Source organism: Lonchura striata, chromosome 3, assembly GCF_046129695.1.
Source record: "Lonchura striata isolate bLonStr1 chromosome 3, bLonStr1.mat, whole genome shotgun sequence".
NCBI lineage: Eukaryota > Metazoa > Chordata > Aves > Passeriformes > Estrildidae > Lonchura > Lonchura striata.
This window is the reverse complement of record NC_134605.1, coordinates 57,185,711-57,203,144: the sequence shown is the minus strand read 5'-3', so window position 1 is coordinate 57,203,144 and position 17,434 is coordinate 57,185,711. Positions and strand designations below refer to the sequence as shown.

The 17,434-nt window shown below is 37.8% G+C and overlaps 1 protein-coding gene across 3 annotated transcripts in view; it reads left to right on the top strand.

Annotated features, from left to right (window-relative positions):
* The window catches only part of PLEKHG1 (pleckstrin homology and RhoGEF domain containing G1), a 122,122-nt gene that overhangs the window by 25,807 nt on the left and 78,881 nt on the right, over window positions 1-17,434 (top strand). For 2 of the 3 annotated variants that reach the window (XM_021540612.3, XM_021540619.3), the window contains one exon: window positions 9,498-9,572. The exons of the other annotated variant lie outside the window; for it this stretch is intronic. In XM_021540612.3, the coding sequence (XP_021396287.2) occupies window positions 9,524-9,572 (49 nt within the window). In that variant the 5' untranslated portion in view covers window positions 9,498-9,523. Of the gene's footprint in view, window positions 1-9,497; window positions 9,573-17,434 lie in introns of those variants that run through there. 3 annotated transcript variants of the gene reach the window in all.

Below are 17,434 nucleotides of genomic sequence, written 5' to 3'. Positions count from 1 at the left end.
AATTGCTGAGCACTGGAAGCTTGAATATAAAAAAGACTAAAGAGGGACAGAATATGAAAAAGACTAAGGAAGGACTCTGTGTGTGTGTGCATCTCTCTGATGTTTATTAGGCAAATCAGCATCTCTCCTAATTGTAGCAAAGTTCAGAGCTTTGAAAGGAATTTGAGTAATTCTGCAATAAACAATGCTGAAGTTCTTTCCTCTTCAGTTTCCTTTTCTTAAGCATGTGCACTATAAAGCAATCTCTGTTACTGAAGAAGTTTGACAGGTTCACATCCAGCTGTGGAATATTTTGGAATTGTTTTCTTCATTTATTAAGGCAAAATAATGGTTGTGAGGTTTAAGCTCTGCAGTTCATTAAAATGAAATAATAGAATGGCTTTGGTTGGAAGAGATCTTAAAGATCATCTAGTTCCAGCCTCTCTGCCATGGGCACAAGACCAGGTTGCTCAGAGCTCCATCTAACCTGGCTTAAACACTTCCAGGAATGGGGTATTTGCCACTTTTCAGGGCAACTCCTTCCACTGCCTTACTACCCACAGTCATAAATTCATCTAAACCTATTCCCTCTCAGTTTGAAGCCATTGTATCTTGTCCTGTCACTACATGATCTTGTACAAAAAGTCCATCTCCAGCTTTCTCATAGGCCTGCTTCACATACTGGAAGGCCACTGTCAAGTCACCCTGAAGCCTTCTCTTCTCCAGGCTGGAGAACCCCAATTGTCTCAGCCTTTCCTCCTAGGAGAGGTGCTCCATTCCTCTAATCAACTTGATGGCCCTCATCTGGACTTTCTTCAACAAAATACAAGACCTAATGCATTTATAGTTGTATTCCTCTTGAGAAAGATGCAAGAAGAGGGAATGCTAGTGACCAGTTAAAATACCTAATGTAGATTAAAAAAAAAAAAAAACAACCTAACTTTAAACTTTATTTTCTCCCACAAAATCTGAACAGTTACCTGGAGTGTTTAGCAGGAAGAGGGCATGGTGAGCAAGGCAGAAGTGCAGCTGTAAACCAAACATTCAGAGACTGTGATGTAGTAAAAGGAAAATAAATTCTGTGTAAATTCTGACAGTGTCAGAGAATTTGTTGAGGAGAAACTCAGGTATTCTTTTCTGGCAACTGTCGGAGTTCTCACCATCTCTCAATGTGAGGACTTGTATCCTAAAATCCTGTAGTCTCTTTATTACTGTAACTCGTGTATGTGCATAGTGCTTTTTGTGCTATTTCTTCACTTGGTATACACATTAGTGAAGAATCACAAATTAATGGTGCTGGAAATCAGCTCTTGTAATAAAGAAAATGTTGAACTGTGAGTTCTTGTCTATGTTGAGGCATTTGATTTATTTTTAAATAGGTTTGTTTCAAATTCAGTTTTCTTTGTCTGGCCCTAATTAGCACTTAACAGTAGAAGTACTATTATCTAAAAAATGAAATCAGGAAGCAATGTAAGGAAAACTCAGTTAAAAGATTTTATCTCTATCTTTCTAAGAGTCAGTAAAGAAAACTACGCTGTTGGTTGTTTTTTGCAGAGTAACTACATGTAACGCGTTACATGGGACTCAATTTGCTCAGAAAATGCTTTGCTTAGAATACATTTTGTGCTTCACTGTATGGCTGTTGAGTAGCAGATTCCTTTGCATAGATGACAACAGTATTTTGTGATAACGATAGCTGTTCTTGGCAGCCATGACTTGCTACTGCTGTACTCTCAATGGTCTATGCAGGGACTTGCCTCTAAGTCCCTAAATAATCTTGGGACTGACCTGCTTATCCTGCTTTTTCTTGGTTTTCATCAGTGTATGTCAGGCATGTCCTGTGCTGAGCCACTTTACCTAAGTCTGTCTGTTTTCTCAAGCTTAGATTCAAAAGAAAGTGTCTGAAGTGACAGACCTTCTGAATGTAAGTGAAACATGATCTTTTGATGGATTTTTTTTTTCCCTTTGTTCATGTGGGGTTTTTAACTTTAATGAAGACCTGGAAATGCTGCTGGGATTAACTTCACTGTACAAAGGCATGAGAGAAGCAGTATGTATACGTAATTTGAAAAATGCCCGGCGCTTTACGAAATAATTCTGTTCATTCTAGTTATAGGGAGTTTTGAAATAAGCACAAGGTGACACAGCAGCTTAGCTGTGAGGCTGCCTAACCCCAAATCCCGACTCGAATGATGGCACGACAGCACATGATGATTTCTAGCCCTCGCCCGACACACTGACCAGGAGGAGAGACAGGTTCGGCTGCAAGCACTCAGTTTTATCTTCCCGTGAAGCAGCAGCGAGTGCCACCTGCGGGAGCCCTGCTGGAAGCGGCGCCCTCGGGCTGCGAGCGGCCGCATCCCGGCGCGGCCGCATCCCGGCGCGGCCGCATCCCGGCGCGGCCGCATCCCGGCGCGGCGCTGCCGCCCGGTGCCGCACCGTGAGGCCCTGGGTCGTGTTCTGCCAGCGTTCTGTAGCGCAGCGTGATTCCTTGTCTTGAGCAAAGCTGCGTGTACGATAGAGAACGTGCGAAAAAAATATTTTCAAAAGCACTCGTCAGTGGCTCATTTTTACAGCAAGAGGAATAGCAATGGTAATTGTACTAAGGAATTTTCTACAAGCTGCACTGAGATGACTTGAGTTTGCAAGACAGTGCTTTTGCTGGGCTGAGAAACGACTGTGGTCAGTACAGAGTTAATGCATACATGCAGGAAATACATGCATTTCACTAATTAAAGCGGATGTCTTTCTGCTTGGGCTTTTAGCATATACTTCACAAGAGTATTTGGGGAGTGTCAGTTAAGGTTTTGATCCCTCTTTCTCCTCCCACAAGACCCTGTGGGGAGTTTTCCTCTTTGTTTCACTTGGCATAGAAGCAGCATATGCTGTTTTAAGTAAGTAAGGAGCCTTGCAATGTGGTTGGACACAGACCAAAAGTTGAGTATGGCTCATCTTTTCAAGTTCTCTACAAAGTTTGAAGGAGAAAATATTGTGTCACATGCCCTTCTAGACCTCATATCCGGTGTTACTTGGTAAAAAATACACTGTCTTTCCTTGCAGACGTAACATGGTGATTAGCTGCTGAACTTGATTTTTTCGTGGGTTTGGAAAACCATGACCAAAACCTTGGAATAGCACTGGGAATGGATTTAAAAGTGTTGGAGAGATGAGAGGAGGAAGAAGACATATGCGTAGCAGTTAAACCACAGAGGAGCCAGTCAGCTCATTCCTTACATTAGAACATTTATTATGCTTTTCATATTCAAACACTGTGAATTGCAGTAAACCAGAATGAAAGTGACAAAGGGATTCTGTGATTTGGTCTTTGCCTGCTGGCAAAAAGTTAAGTATTCTGGACTGGAGCCACAGTATGGATGATTAGCTCCAGAAACTAGGCAGAGGATGCTGTAGATAAAGTTTGTTTTGAAGAAGTGGGCAGGAGAGAAAATGATGTTACTGTGACTTTTGTCAGTGGGCAAATGTGTAAAGGGGGTTTTGCTCCTTCTTGCCACTATAGATCAGAGGGTCTTATTTGGACCAGCTCATCTCTTACTGCATTTGTCTTGTGTCACAGTGTCATACTGCCTTTCTGTGGAAAAGAAAGTGAAAGGATGGCATGGTTTGGGAATATCAGGAAAATCTGTAGCATCTTACCAAAAAACCCCATAAAATCCGAACCCCAAGTTCCAGCAAAACCCCTCAAAGCTGGAACATTCTGGTATGTGTTGACATACAGGGGGGAGAAGACTGGAAGATTTTTGTGGGACATTTTTGTAGAAGGGAAGCTGTAACTCACCCACATCCAGAGTGCTGCTGGAAGGGAATGAAAGGAGCCATTAGAATCCTGTGCAGTTTTTGAAGGAATAACTATGAACTTGAAATAACATTTGAATCTTAAACAGGTACTGCCACATTACTTAGGAATGATGAGGGGTGGTGGTGAACAGAAGCAGAAATGAGGGCTTGGTTTTTGTCCTCATAATTGTTATCCCTTAGGACAATGTTATTTGGGGTTTCTTTCAGTGTCACTTCTTGGTTCATGTGAAAGAACCATGTTAGTGTTAGCATATAAACTTGTTTTATGGTTTATGTGACCTGGGATCAAAGCTATTCTCGCGGGGCTCAGAGCAGCAATGCATCTGCTCCAGAAGGGATTTTGTAGGCAAACAAATGACAAAAACTAGATCAGGGACAGATGTCCCTATTCTCTAACAAAGATAATATGCAATGTTTAACAATCAAATGTCAGAGTGTGTTGCTGTGAGTATGAATTTTACCATAGCCATCCTTGGAGTTTGGAGTTCATTGTGAAACCTGAGAATGTGAGTGCTGGTTTTGGAGATCTGTGAGTTGTTTTACATTCAGAAATGCAACATCCAGTACCATTCATTCAAGAAGGATGGGTGTCTGTGCAGGCTCTCACTGGGCATCTAATTGTCCTTGTTTGTTTGCAAAATATTTCATGTCAAAAAACCTACAAATATCTATTTTATTTCTACTACTCTTACACCTTTTTTTTTTATTGCAGCAGAAAGAACTCATCTAGATACTGCTTAAAAAATAAACCAACAGATAGTTTTTCTGTTTACAGCACAATATGTAATGTAGAATTTCAGAACTTCCGTTATTTTACATGTATTGGTATGTGTATAGGGCACTGACTGTTTAATCTGTAAAAGGCTGCATTTAAAATTGTAGTAAAGTATTGTAAGGGAACATATATTCTGATTGTGAATAAAGTGACCACAGCAGAATCTTATATCAATGTTGATTGTGTCTATGGAAGATGGGGGAGGAGGCAGTGTCTGTCATTGAAAAGTAACTGTATTTGACAAGTTTTTGAAGAAAAAGGGTTTGACACAAAGGAGGAGGGTCAGGTTAGATTTTTGTTTCATCTGCAAACAGTCCTGTGACAAACAATAGTCTCTTTCAAGTTCCTTGGTGCTTTTTTGAGAATATAGCAATAAATTTTTCAAAGAATGAAAGTGGAACAGAAGTCTTCCCTCCAATGGAAATTTGTCCATGAAACTTTAAAAGTGAAAATTGTGATTAATAATGATTTTAAATAGTTAGAACCCTTACTGATGGTTTTCTTTTATTAGGGTTTTTTTGGTTTTGTTTTTTTGTTTTGTTTTTTTTTTTTTTTTGCAAAGTACAGTTAGTTAAAGAGACAAGGTATATATTTGTCTGTGAAACATCCGTATTTTTTGTGAGCATGATTTTTTAAAAGTATTTTTTAGCCACCCATGTGCTATAAATTTGAATAAATTTTACTAATTCACCTACAGCACACTATTGGTTTAGATGCTGTGTTTAAAGGATCTTATGTTTTTTATAACACTAAAGCTGATTTGCAGTTTTTAGCAGCTCAGGATTTTAAAGGCAAATCAATCTACTGGTAGGAACAAAAAATTTCTTGAACTAGGACCTCCCAGTATGCCTGTTTGGGTGGCCCTGGCTGATTATGGCCCATGAAAATGCATGGTCATACATCTGACTGGTTTTGGTTGCTGTTAAAGAGTTTTGCTTAACTGAGAAATGTAAATGGTATAGCTGTGTTTATTCATAAATTATCAATGCATATGTATTTCAAGTTCTCTTACTAGGATGTTCTGTGAAAAAGTGCTCTAAGCAATAGGTAACAGGTTTGACTGATGAGTTCAAAAATACAAGGTACCTCATGGACTACTAAAATAGCTGAGCCTGAGATTCAGAGACAATTTAAACTATTTCAATAATTATATTACAAGAGCATTTAGGAGTGTCCAGAAAGTTTTTTTTTAATAAGATGCTTAAAAGCTTTGGGGTACTACTACTAATAATATTGTCTGGATAAGTGAAAATTGTTTGTACAGAAATTGAGCAAGCATTATTTTCTTTTACATTTACTAGCAAGCTTGTACCCCAAATGCTGATTTTCGACCAGATTTTATATGAGTCCAGCTTGGCCATACTGCAGAGAGAGAGAGATTTATTTTACTTGTCTGATTAATAGTTTTTGTCAGAGATTTCCTTCCTAGATTGAAAGGAGGAATTTTATAAATAAAGGAATGCTTAACATTAGCTTCTGCTTTTTGAATAATTCAAAACTTGGTGTGTTACAGAAAACAGAGCAGAGTTCTGTACTTGTTCTTTTTAAAGTTTTTTAGTGTATTCTGCAAATTCTAGCAATAGCATGCAACTGGTTTGAATTAATGAGACAAAATGGTGAAAAGTATTTTTAAAAATATATAGATTTGTGTACTTTTTGAATAAGTAATAAAATACTGTTCTGTGCTATGTTACTGGACCACAGTTTTTAGATGTAATGTTTTCAATTGATAATGAATCAGAAAAGTGCTGAAGACTGTGTCATACTTGCACCTGGTTGTACAATTCTGGCACAATAATCTCCTGTAAGCTTTAGAAAAAACAGCAACAGAGTTCAAACTCTTTCATTACTGAAAACTATTACAGACAGTGACAAGACTATTTGGGGGAAAAAATTCTTTATGGAAAGGGTTTTTCATGCATTGAAACAGGCTGGCCAGGGAAGAAGTGGATATACATGGAGATATTTAAAAGATATATAGACGTGGCACTTAGGGACGTGGTTTAGGGGTGGACTTGGCAGTGTCAGTTTAAAAGTTGGACTCGGGCATCTTGGAGGTGTGAGAATTTCTAGACATTGTTCTGAAGACGCACTTTTCTAGGCACAGAAGCTTTCTTTAACCTGTTGTAGTTCTGTTAAAGCCCTTGCTATCATATTTTGTAATGCAGAGCTGCTAAACTGGCAAGTCTGTAGAAAACCATTAGTGGGATTGTAGTTTTTAAACTTGCCATGGATTATCCAAATGAGCTCTTGAAACAGAGTTGTTGTAGCAGTGGCAGGTCTGAACCTGTTCAATAAATACCTTGGTTTCTGTGCAGTAATGGAATGATCCAGATTTCAAGTTACTATTCCATTATTAAAAATGACAAGGTCATTCAACGCCCATTTGAATCCCACTTGATTTTGTACCGGGAATGATAGGTCATACTCCATAGCAAGGGATAAACACAGGAACTTCATTAAATTTGGATAAATGACTGTTGGGGTGGGCCTTACTTGCAGAAAAATTGCTTTCTGGTTTTGAGTTTTGATAACAGAAAAGCAAGGCTTTCACTTCCTTAGAAGGCCTTATAGAAAAGGCTGGCCTACTTTAGATGAGAAAAGAGTTGACTTATGTAAATAAAAATCAGGGAGAAGAGGCAAAAAAAAGGTCATTTTTTCTTGCTTGCATTTAGCAACTCTACAAAATGTCAGTAAAGCAGTCCAAAATTATTTCTGAGATTACTGATTTTACTTTTTGATTTTGTCATTAACATGTCAGTAAGTGACTCTGTGAGCATTTTCATGGTGAAGTTTACTTAATATATTTATTTCAAGTCTATGAAACTCTAACCAGCCAAAACCATAAAATAAATATATGGATATCCTTGTTTTTCCATTTTTAACGTACTTTTTCCTGAATAAGTGATATGAAATGATTTATTTAAAATTTAAATAAGATGGTTTTTGTATTTTAAAATTAATCACAGAAAGTAGATATATTATCTATTGATGAAATTTCTTGTTTCAAATATATTGTGTGATTAACTGGTTCCTATAACTTTAGTAGTAAATCACTGGATAACTGGAATTTGATTTGTAAACTGGTGTGATGTTCAGAGAATATGTAGTGCATCATTGAATGCAGGGGGTTAGACACAAGCTTGCCAAGTTTTAGAATTAGTTGGTGTATTTATTCTAGCCAGCTGCCTACTGATGATAAGCATAGATAATTAAATTTGAATAATCTGTTTTAAGAACAAATTTATTTTTTAATTGTCTTCTGGAGAGCAGGTTCTGTTTTATAGCAGGTTTGTAAAGGAGTTTGGAGACCCCTAGGTTTTTGTAGTTGTTTAAGCCTCTGTTGTGGGCACACTTGTTTGTTCAGTTTGTGGCACTGTCCAGCTGTGTTTTATGAACCATAAACTCAGACATTCAGGTGGATAAGCATTACAGCTGTTAATTTGGAGGATTTAGAGAAGATGTTTAGCTAGCTCACAGTCTTTAATGTATGTACTGTCGTGTGGATGAAACATCTATATTAAGGACAAAGTGATTCCTAGGTAAGATGTGGTGGATTTTATCTTGAGTAGAAATAATTGGCTGATCTAGCAAATAATATAGAAAATCTAGTCGAATTTTCATCAGCTAAATAGAAATAAATTTCTCCCCTAATATGTGCCAGTGGATTGTAGCCTCATGTGTGTCTAATATTTCTAAGTATTTTACATATTTGCAAATTAAATATGACAAATATACTTGAAATGCAGCTGAAAGAGCTTAAAAAATCCTACAAATTTTTTATTTTTTGGTTGTAATATAAACCTAAGCTCCTTAATGGAAACTAGGGGAGAAATGTTTTCATTTTATGTCTGAGGATAGGATTCAAAACAAGCTATATGAATTTGAAAGCAAAGTAATTTAAGAAGGGAGGAAAAAAGGGCCATTTATTTGAGCTCAGTCTCAGTTATGCTGCTGGGTTATCCAGGAAGGTCTCCAGTAACTCTGGATCTGATGGCCGTCTTGAAAACTGCGTGCAAAATCACCTCAGTGTTGTTAGAAAGTAGATAATTCCTTCATTAGGAATTAAGGCTGTACTGTGAATAGTTCCAATGCTGTGCACTCTGTACAGTGCTGTACACAGCACTGAGCTGTGTATATGAATTGTCAGCTGAGGTGAAGTCCCTGTCCCAGGTGGCACACAAGTCCTTCAGACAGAGAATCATCCTTGTTCTGATTTGTCTGGTCTTGGTGCATCCTGTCTGATCTTGAGGCTTTCATTATGTAAAATGGAGTGTCAGTATTGCTGGAGATGGGAAAATATTCAAAGGTGCTGGAAAGGAGGATACAAAATCCCAGCCAGTGTGTGGTGGCCACATGTTGACCATTGGCCAGTACCACAGAGGGTACATAAGGTTGCTGTAAGAGGAGACGTGTTCCCTGCCTTCCTGAGAAGCCTTTTCTTCTCTGCCCAATGCTGTGCTGGAAGAAATATTAGTGCTCTGCAGTTTAGTAAATCTTTAAGTTAGTGGGATTTTCTGTTTGATGCAGGCTGTTGTGACCCTCTGGATGGTCACTCCATGGTTAACTTCAGCAGTACCTTAGTGCAAGCAGCTCTTCCATCCCAGTTCATAGATCTCTCACTAGAAATTAACTGAGGCAGAAAAATGTGTGAAATCAAAGGCAGACGTTCACCAGATGTAATTAGTGCTCTCAAATGTGAGAGGGTTCTTTTGTGCCTACCTGGTAGTACATCCAACTGAGAGCCTCCTGAATAGCACTGCAGTTAATCCTGAGAGAGTTTTGTCTGTTCACACTTCTTATACACAGACACAAAAGCGATGAAAGCTGAAAACCCATCCTTCACAGGGGCTGTGGAGCAGGGGAGCGCCTTACTGAAACATGCTCGTTTTGATGGAAAACTCTGCCTTTGCTTTGTGTCCATTAGGTTCTACTAAGCCTGTGTCTGCAGAGATGCCAGATAAAACACCAGGTGCTACAGAGCCTGTGCCCAGAACTGAAGGTTAGTGGTTTTCTTCTGTTCTTTTGTCTATTGAAAGAAAAAAAGAAGTGTTTGGATTCTGTGAAGAATTTTTTGAAGTTAAAAACTAGTTTCCCTTACTGGCCTTAATTTTAAGGGAGAGCTGGATTAGTATTATATATGCAAGTTTATCTAGATAGCAGGAAATTTTCACTTGTCTTTGAATAACCTCTCCATCCCCCCCTTTCCCATCATCCATGGTAGTACTAAAATATAGAATAATGGGGAAGTGCACTGCTAGGATTTCATCATTGAAGGTGTTTTGTCCCATTTCATAAAGAGATCTTGTTAACTGAAGTCAGTTTTTTCTATGGTATACTTGAGTCTCATGGAACCAAAACTGACATTTAAGCTGTGGGTTGATTGATACAAGGAGGAATTGTCCGTGTGATTTTTACTAAATCAGTGGAATCTTGAAATGCTCACTCAGACCATTTTGTTTCCTCTTGAGGTCTATTAATTTTAAATTCCCACATCTGAAGGTTTGGTACTTGGTTTCAGGGAAAATTCATTATTTGAAAACAATTGTAGCCCTGCCTAGTCTGATTCCTTCCCCAGAATCACTGCTGGATGTGTCATTAAAACATTTTATAAAAATTTGCTATTTCATGTGAAGATTGTGAAGGGTTTCTGACAGTATTGTGTAAAAGCTATCTTATCCTTACTTTCCAGATCATTGCTGTCCTCACACAAGGGCTATATTAATTAAAATGTGTGGTTTAGTCTAACTAAAGCGTACAGCTCAGATGTCTCAAAATTCAGTTTTAAGTATTTTTGTAGATTTTGGACCTCAGTTTTGGCATTTGAAATGCATGGAGGAACAAGCTGCAATAATAAGTTCAAGAAGTGCATCAAATATAGTAGGGACAGGTACTTCTCTTCATGTAAAGGGTATTCAATTATGCTTAACTGCAGAAGGCCTTTTAAAATTTACTGTAAAGCTTGACATGTTACTGGGAGAACTCTCAACACAAGAGGAGAAGCTAGTCTTTTAAAGATTGAGCTCTCTCTGATGCACATGTTGTGTCATCCTTATAAATAAATGCTTATGCTAAAAGCATTGGAGTGAGTCCACCTGAAGCAAAAGTCTACAATGAAATATAGCTAACTAAAATGATGAGATTATCCTGAATCTTCATTTTCAAATTGCAGTTGTCATTGTGCTTTGTTGTGATAAGAGCTCATGAAGTTATTCCAGAGCCTGTATAAAATATCCTTACACAGTTGCTTAGAGCAGGATGCTGATAATGCCAAGGTCACAGCTTTGGCCCCTGTATGTTAGACTTGTACTTGCGGATACTTGTGGGTCCCTTCCAACTCAGAAAATTCTGTGTGATTCTGTGTGTGTGCTTTAGCAAATGCAATGTTTACTAAAACAAAACTTGATCCAGGTTTTATCTGGGTGTTTTGTTTTTAATTGCTCTTTAAGAACTGATTTCTATATTTAAAAAAAAAAAAGATGAGCTAATGAATAATAATGCAATTGCACTTAAAAGACCTGTTTTTATATCTTGAGGAAAATACTCTAGATAAAGCATTCTAATGATATGAAGTCATGAGTGCTGGGAGTTAATGAGAGTTTGTGTTTGTTTATTATAATAAATACATTCAAAGCTATTATGATAATGTTTACTGAAAAAAAATTATCAGACATATATGACAGTGGCTGCTGCAACATGGATTACAAGATAAACTTCTATAGTTAGTCTATTATCATATACATCTCTATTTACTTAACATTTATACAGCTAACTGGTAGGTAGAAATATTTTGCTGGTATGACTGAGTCAGAATTGAGAAGTGGATGTTTCATTTCTCATGATTAAAATAGCAACACTCCTTATGTGCACAAACATTTATGTGAACTTTTGTAATTATTTCCAGAAATCATAACAACTTAGTACTGCTTGGTTTTTTCCCCCAAAGAAATATTCTTGCAGTCATTGGTTAAAAGAGAAGAAAAAGGTATATTTGTTGTTACAAATTTCCAACAATTAACCTCTACTGTTCATCAGGGTCAAGCTGGGTTGAACAAAGTGTTGGCAAGTAACTGATTATCTGGAAACTTTGAAAAAGCCAGTGTTGCTTTAACCTAGCAGTGCCCCACCCTGCCCCTGACCCACTGCTCCATATACTCCAGTTAAGCCATGAAGCACACAGGAGCAGACAATTGAGAAAGGAGTTTCCTGTAATTAAGTTACTGTAACTTAGTCCTTGACTCAAGGGTCCCCAGTGGGTGGGCAGACTATTTGATTTTCTGCCACCTCTTCTGTCAAACCTTTTAGAGTCAACAGTTGTATTTATAAATGTCAATGCTTGCTTTGTGCTATCAGGAGAAAAAACCCAGGACCTGGAGATTCAGTTGTGGCAAAAATGGAAGTGTGTGTATATCACACAAGGAAAAATGTTTTTTCAAGAAGCTTGTTTAGCTATCAAGGAGTGGTAGACAAACAAATTAAGACAAAAAACCTCCTACCATGATCCACATATAACTATTTCTTAACTATTTTCCTTTGGCAAAGCTATTATATTCTATTTACAATGGATGCATTTAGAACAATGTACTATGTCAATACCAGGAAGTGGACTGAGTGTATTTCTGGTTTAGCTTGCAATGGAATTAGCATTTTTTTCTGCCTGTGTTTGCTGAAAAGTCACTCTTAAACTTCTAGTATAGTTAACCACTGGAAATGAGGCTGTGACAGCAGCACCCCAGCCACTACCTATGAAATTCTATGAAATTCTTCATCTCTCCTTTAGAGAGGCCTCTGTGATTCACAGTAGCTGCTCATTATGGTATCTAGAGCTGAGGAGTTATTTATTTGCAAAAATTTGGGGAATGATTGTAGAATTCTTTCACTATAAATTATCTGTCTTATAGGATTAAAGCTTTTTCTAGCTTAACAAAAACTTTGATGATACTGAATATTTTTTTTCATAAAACACAAGTGTTTCATCCTGTGGATAGTGGATTAATTTTTTCTCACAATACCTGTGAACAGCTGTTCATAACACAGCTAGGCTTGCTTCAAAGAAACCAGATGAGGTCTGCCTTAGTATCTGTTTGGAAAATTCACAGACTCAAAGTTTTGGGGATATCAGTCAAGTGCTACCTTAGCAGCAGCTTTATGCAAAATACTTAGAAAATCTATATGGATGTGGGAACCTTTATTCAGTTTCTCCAGTCAGCTTGACTGGTTGTTTTTCTGTGCCTTAAAGTAGGCATATTTGAAGAAGACATGAGGAAGTTAAATTCCCATAAAGTCTTCTTCCTTTCCCTCTTCCCACACCAACTTTTTCATTAAGTAAGAAGTATGACTTCCCACAGCTGGATCCTCTCTTACTGACTTCATGGTCCACACTCGCATCCTGAAGGAAACAAATGTTACACCTGGACTTTATAAACAGCCGCTGACAAATCCCTGTGGACAAGCTTATGTCATTGTAAAATATCCTACAGCAACAAAAAGTTTTCCTTGCATTGTGTACCTGATGGCACTAGTGGGAGCCTACCAGCTGTTTCTGTTGCTGCTTGTGATAAATCTCTTTGCATTTTGTAACTCCTCTGACTTAGGTTTGTGTGCTATTTCTGCTGTGATGTGCAACGCTGCACAGGAAGAATGTGCAAGCATAGCCCCATGGATCATACACTTCAAATGCAGTGAAGAAAATAGCATCAGTATTCCTACTTCCAGATTTTGCTAAGGCTGATTCTTTCATGGCAGGAATGCCAGGATGTGGTCATACAGGCTAGTAAGTGCTGTGTGGGCTTTCAGTGCATCACGTGTAATGGAGAAAGTTGTTGTTACACTTTATTATTACTACACCCCTTTTAAAGAAACACAGAAAGAGATGGGAAAATGAAGCATCTTATCTATAGCTTTTTCAGATCCTATGTGCATGTGAGTTATAGGAAATTATGGTAATAGTGCACTTGTAGGCTTAATGGTACATCACTGGGCTGAGATGGGCACAAAAAAATCAGTGTACTGACACTGACTGGGTGAGATGGAGCATAAAAGGCCTTGGCTATTTATGCAGAAGGTGGTGGACATTGTAGGCTTTCCTGCAAAATAATATTGTGAATTTTAAAAACTCATGTGTTGAAAGGGAGACCAGAGAAGACAACTCCAAATAAATGAGCCACTGTAAACTAAGGAAAGGCCTTTAGCTGAAAATGGTTGGAAGCTAGAAAAGTGATGGGGAAAACATAGTACATGCTTTTTATATTCTCACTATCCCCAGTAATTTCATTTTCCTGTGCCAAGTTATTCCTTAGCTACTATTCATAGCCTCATTTTGCAGCAGCTTTTAATGCCCCCAAAATCATATCTTGATGGAGGAGGAAGTATAAAGATGGTAACTGAAATTCTTAACCCTAGTGTTTATAAAAGGAGGTGATGAAGCCTAAGTAGATTTGAAATCTGATTGGAAATGGGACAAATGCGAAGTGGAAGGGTGATGAAATTGGATATCTTGATTCTGACTCCTCACTAAATTGCTGGCTTCCCTATGCACACTGCAAGAGGGTAGCACATCTTCCCTTGCAAAAGGGGTTATAGGCTGTTGTCACAAGGCATAATGACTCTTGTCATAACCCTTGACATCCGGGCGAGCCTCCAGTCCGCAGAAGTTGGGCGCTCGCAAGAGCCGAAGCCAGCTCCATGTGCAGCCCCTGCGGTGTGCAGCACAGCTCATGTTCTCTGCTAGTGCCCGAGGCGTTAAACCACAGCCTTGAATCAACTGGCTATTTTCCTGAAAGCACTCTGGTGAACTGCCTTAGTCACTGAGCCACTCTGGCTGGGTCCCACTTTGTTTCTCAGTCACCAACCGGCAGAAACTGGATGAGTTTCCAAACTTCCTCAACTCAGAGAAGAGGAGGAGGAGGTGGTGGTGGCTGCCTTCATCTAGGGCACTGAGAAGCAGACTGTTCTGGACGTTGTGAAATGTTTGAGTACAGGAAAGCCTGTTCTTTATCAAAAGTGAAGATGCAGTTGCTGTAATGTAATGGTGATTAAGTCACTGATTACAAAGGTTGGGCCATTAACAAATAGAATGACTTGTTCTTCAAATGCCAAGCACTTTCCCTGGTGTTCCTGACTGGCTGGTATACTGCCAAAGATCAGTGTTCCAGTCATCCACGAATTATAAAAAGTTTATGTGGCCTGAACTGCTTAAACTTGAGGTTTGGAAAACTGTGGAGGGTTTTTTAATATCAGTGATCCCATTCTCAAAGAATTACTTATATTTTTCTGTTTCAAGGGTAACTAATTCTTAGTTCTCAAGCAATTAAGAAGTGTAGCCCTTGTTTGATGCATTTTTTTGCTTTTGTACCAATAAATTGCACACAATGTAAAATTATGTGTGTAATGTTTCACACATAATGTGTACATTTTACATAACCAGTTTGGGGTAGTTCAAAATAGGGAGGCTAAATGTGGCTTGCATGAAGCAGTCAAATGTGATGTATCTGGATGAAAACCAGCTAGTTTCTTTAAAGCCCTTCTGAGTCCTAATGTTATTAATTTATCTCTAAATTGATATTTCAAATTGAGAGAAATCTAAAACAATTCAAACATTCCTGGAGGAGGAAAGGTTCCTTGCTAGAGAAAAGAAAGAAATGGCATACTAATTATCTGTGTATTGAAGTGTAAAAATTCCTTTTCCTATCAGAAATGATAAACAGTGTCTAATTATTTAATTTATTAATTATTTTGAGCGTAGCTGTGTATATAAAATGCTTGACAAAAAGATTGATTGAACACTCCTTTATAAATAGTTTTTAAAATTTTATGTTATGTTTAGCATCTGTCTTGCTTACCACCTCAGAAATGTGCTGCTGATCCTAAGAAAAGCTATTCCAGGTTTAAATTATCTTTTTGTGTTTAAAAGTAATTTGAGTAACATAATAGTTTTTGAGGGAGGCCCCAACCTCCAATACTACTACTCCAATACTAGAGTCTTAGCTGTGTATGACCTGGAGTAAAAACATAAATGTACTATTCTGTAATTACAGATCTTAGCAGTATGCTTTGCATCTGCTCTTTCTAGATGAGGCTTGATAACCATTGTTTCTCTTGAGATTCCTTTATTGGGAAGACTTTGTCACCAAACAGAACAGTTATTGTTGTTAAAGCAGCTACTTGGTGTTAAATTGCTGTTCTGCAATAATTGAAACAGCCTAAAAAGACAGTTATAATGAAAAACTGTCCTGTTAAAAATGCTGATTTAAAGTTATTTCCTTTGCCAGTTTCATAATGGCTTGTTTTGTGTTTTTGGGTTTTTTTTGGTGGTGTTTTTTTGAGGTGTTTTTTCTTTACTATCATATATTCCATGTCATTGTGTAGAAACACAGTCCAGATTGCTGGCAACTGCACAGGTTTAATATATAGAAAATAAGTAATAGTAACAGTTAGTCTTTCAGCAGTTTCTTAAATGTAAATCAGCTTTCATCCCCACAGCTGTGCTTTTTCCCTCCCTTTTGGAATTTCTGCCATATTTTGCCTTGCTGCTTTATTCAAGTGACAAGCCAGAAATCTGTTTTCAGATTCATTGATTCCACCTCCTCCCCAGCTGTATTTCTTCCAAAGTAATTTAAAGGACATGGAAGGATAACAGACAAAAATGGATTACTTGCTACCAGTTAATGTGAGCTGCAACTCTTAAGATAAATGACAATGTCAAGGTTACATTCTTTCATCTTGTGCTGACCATATCCTTAAAACCAAAAGATCCAAAGTAGTAAAAATGAAGATAAAACCAGATTTTGCTGTTTGAGTTGCAGCAGCACAGGTATGTCCCCATTATTGATCACTTGATTCTGAAGAATTTTGACAGGTGCTATATAGATAGCAAATGTAAGCCTGCTAGTAGTAAGTAAAATATTTTTTGTTGTTTATTGACCCAGTTATATGTCTAGCAGTAATTTCAAACTATGCTGCTGGCATTAGAAGTGGGCTGAGAGGCCTTTATATGCTAAATTTAAACCTGAGAGATTAATAAATATAGACGAAGGCTTAGCTGTAGTTTTGCTTTTTTAATTGGTTACCTGTAGTTTTATTTAGCTTAAAAAGGGGGTAAATGCTGCTTGCTGATAAACCAGAAGGGGAGGTAGCTTTGATGTTTTATGAGCAATAAAAATTTTGAAGCAATATGTCAAACTCTTGAAGTCAAGTTCTTGAAGAGTCAGCAAGCTGAGGAGAGCAGGGAAGGGGAGTAAAGGTGGGAGGCTGCTTTTGTTGTAGTGTGCCCAGATCCATTAGTGGTACAGTCAAAAGAGCAAACACGATACTTTAATTCTTTAAATTATATCCACGTTAGTTTCTTGTCATCTCTTTGGTCAGAATACGCTGCAAAATCAATTGTGCAGTTCAAGACATGAGAAGTTAACAAATTCTTAAAAAAAAATCTGTTTTTACTTGTGCCTTTTGTGGAGTGGGTCTTAAACTCCATTACATACATCTTGGCAATGGTTCCTGCAGCATAATATTGTAGGATAATTTTAAAGGGACACAGCTTCCAGGTGAAGTAAACACTTGTTTTCCCATATACACACAATGTAGCCTGTGCTTCAAATGATGGAATGACCAAAAAATTGTTTAAGGTGGTAAGAATTTGAGCTTAACCTCTGTCCTAGGAAATCTGGACTCTTCTAGTTCAGGAAAGCCAGGCAATCCAAGTTATTTGGTTTCTGTTTTGTCTACTTTCTGTTGAGATAGTTATAAACAACATGCTTGCTCTCAATGTCTGTTTGTTAAGAAGGGTGGTTATCAGTTTATATATTTGTACTTTTCACTGCATAAAAATTTCATGTTCATGGTTAAATCTTATCTCATGAGAGTGTA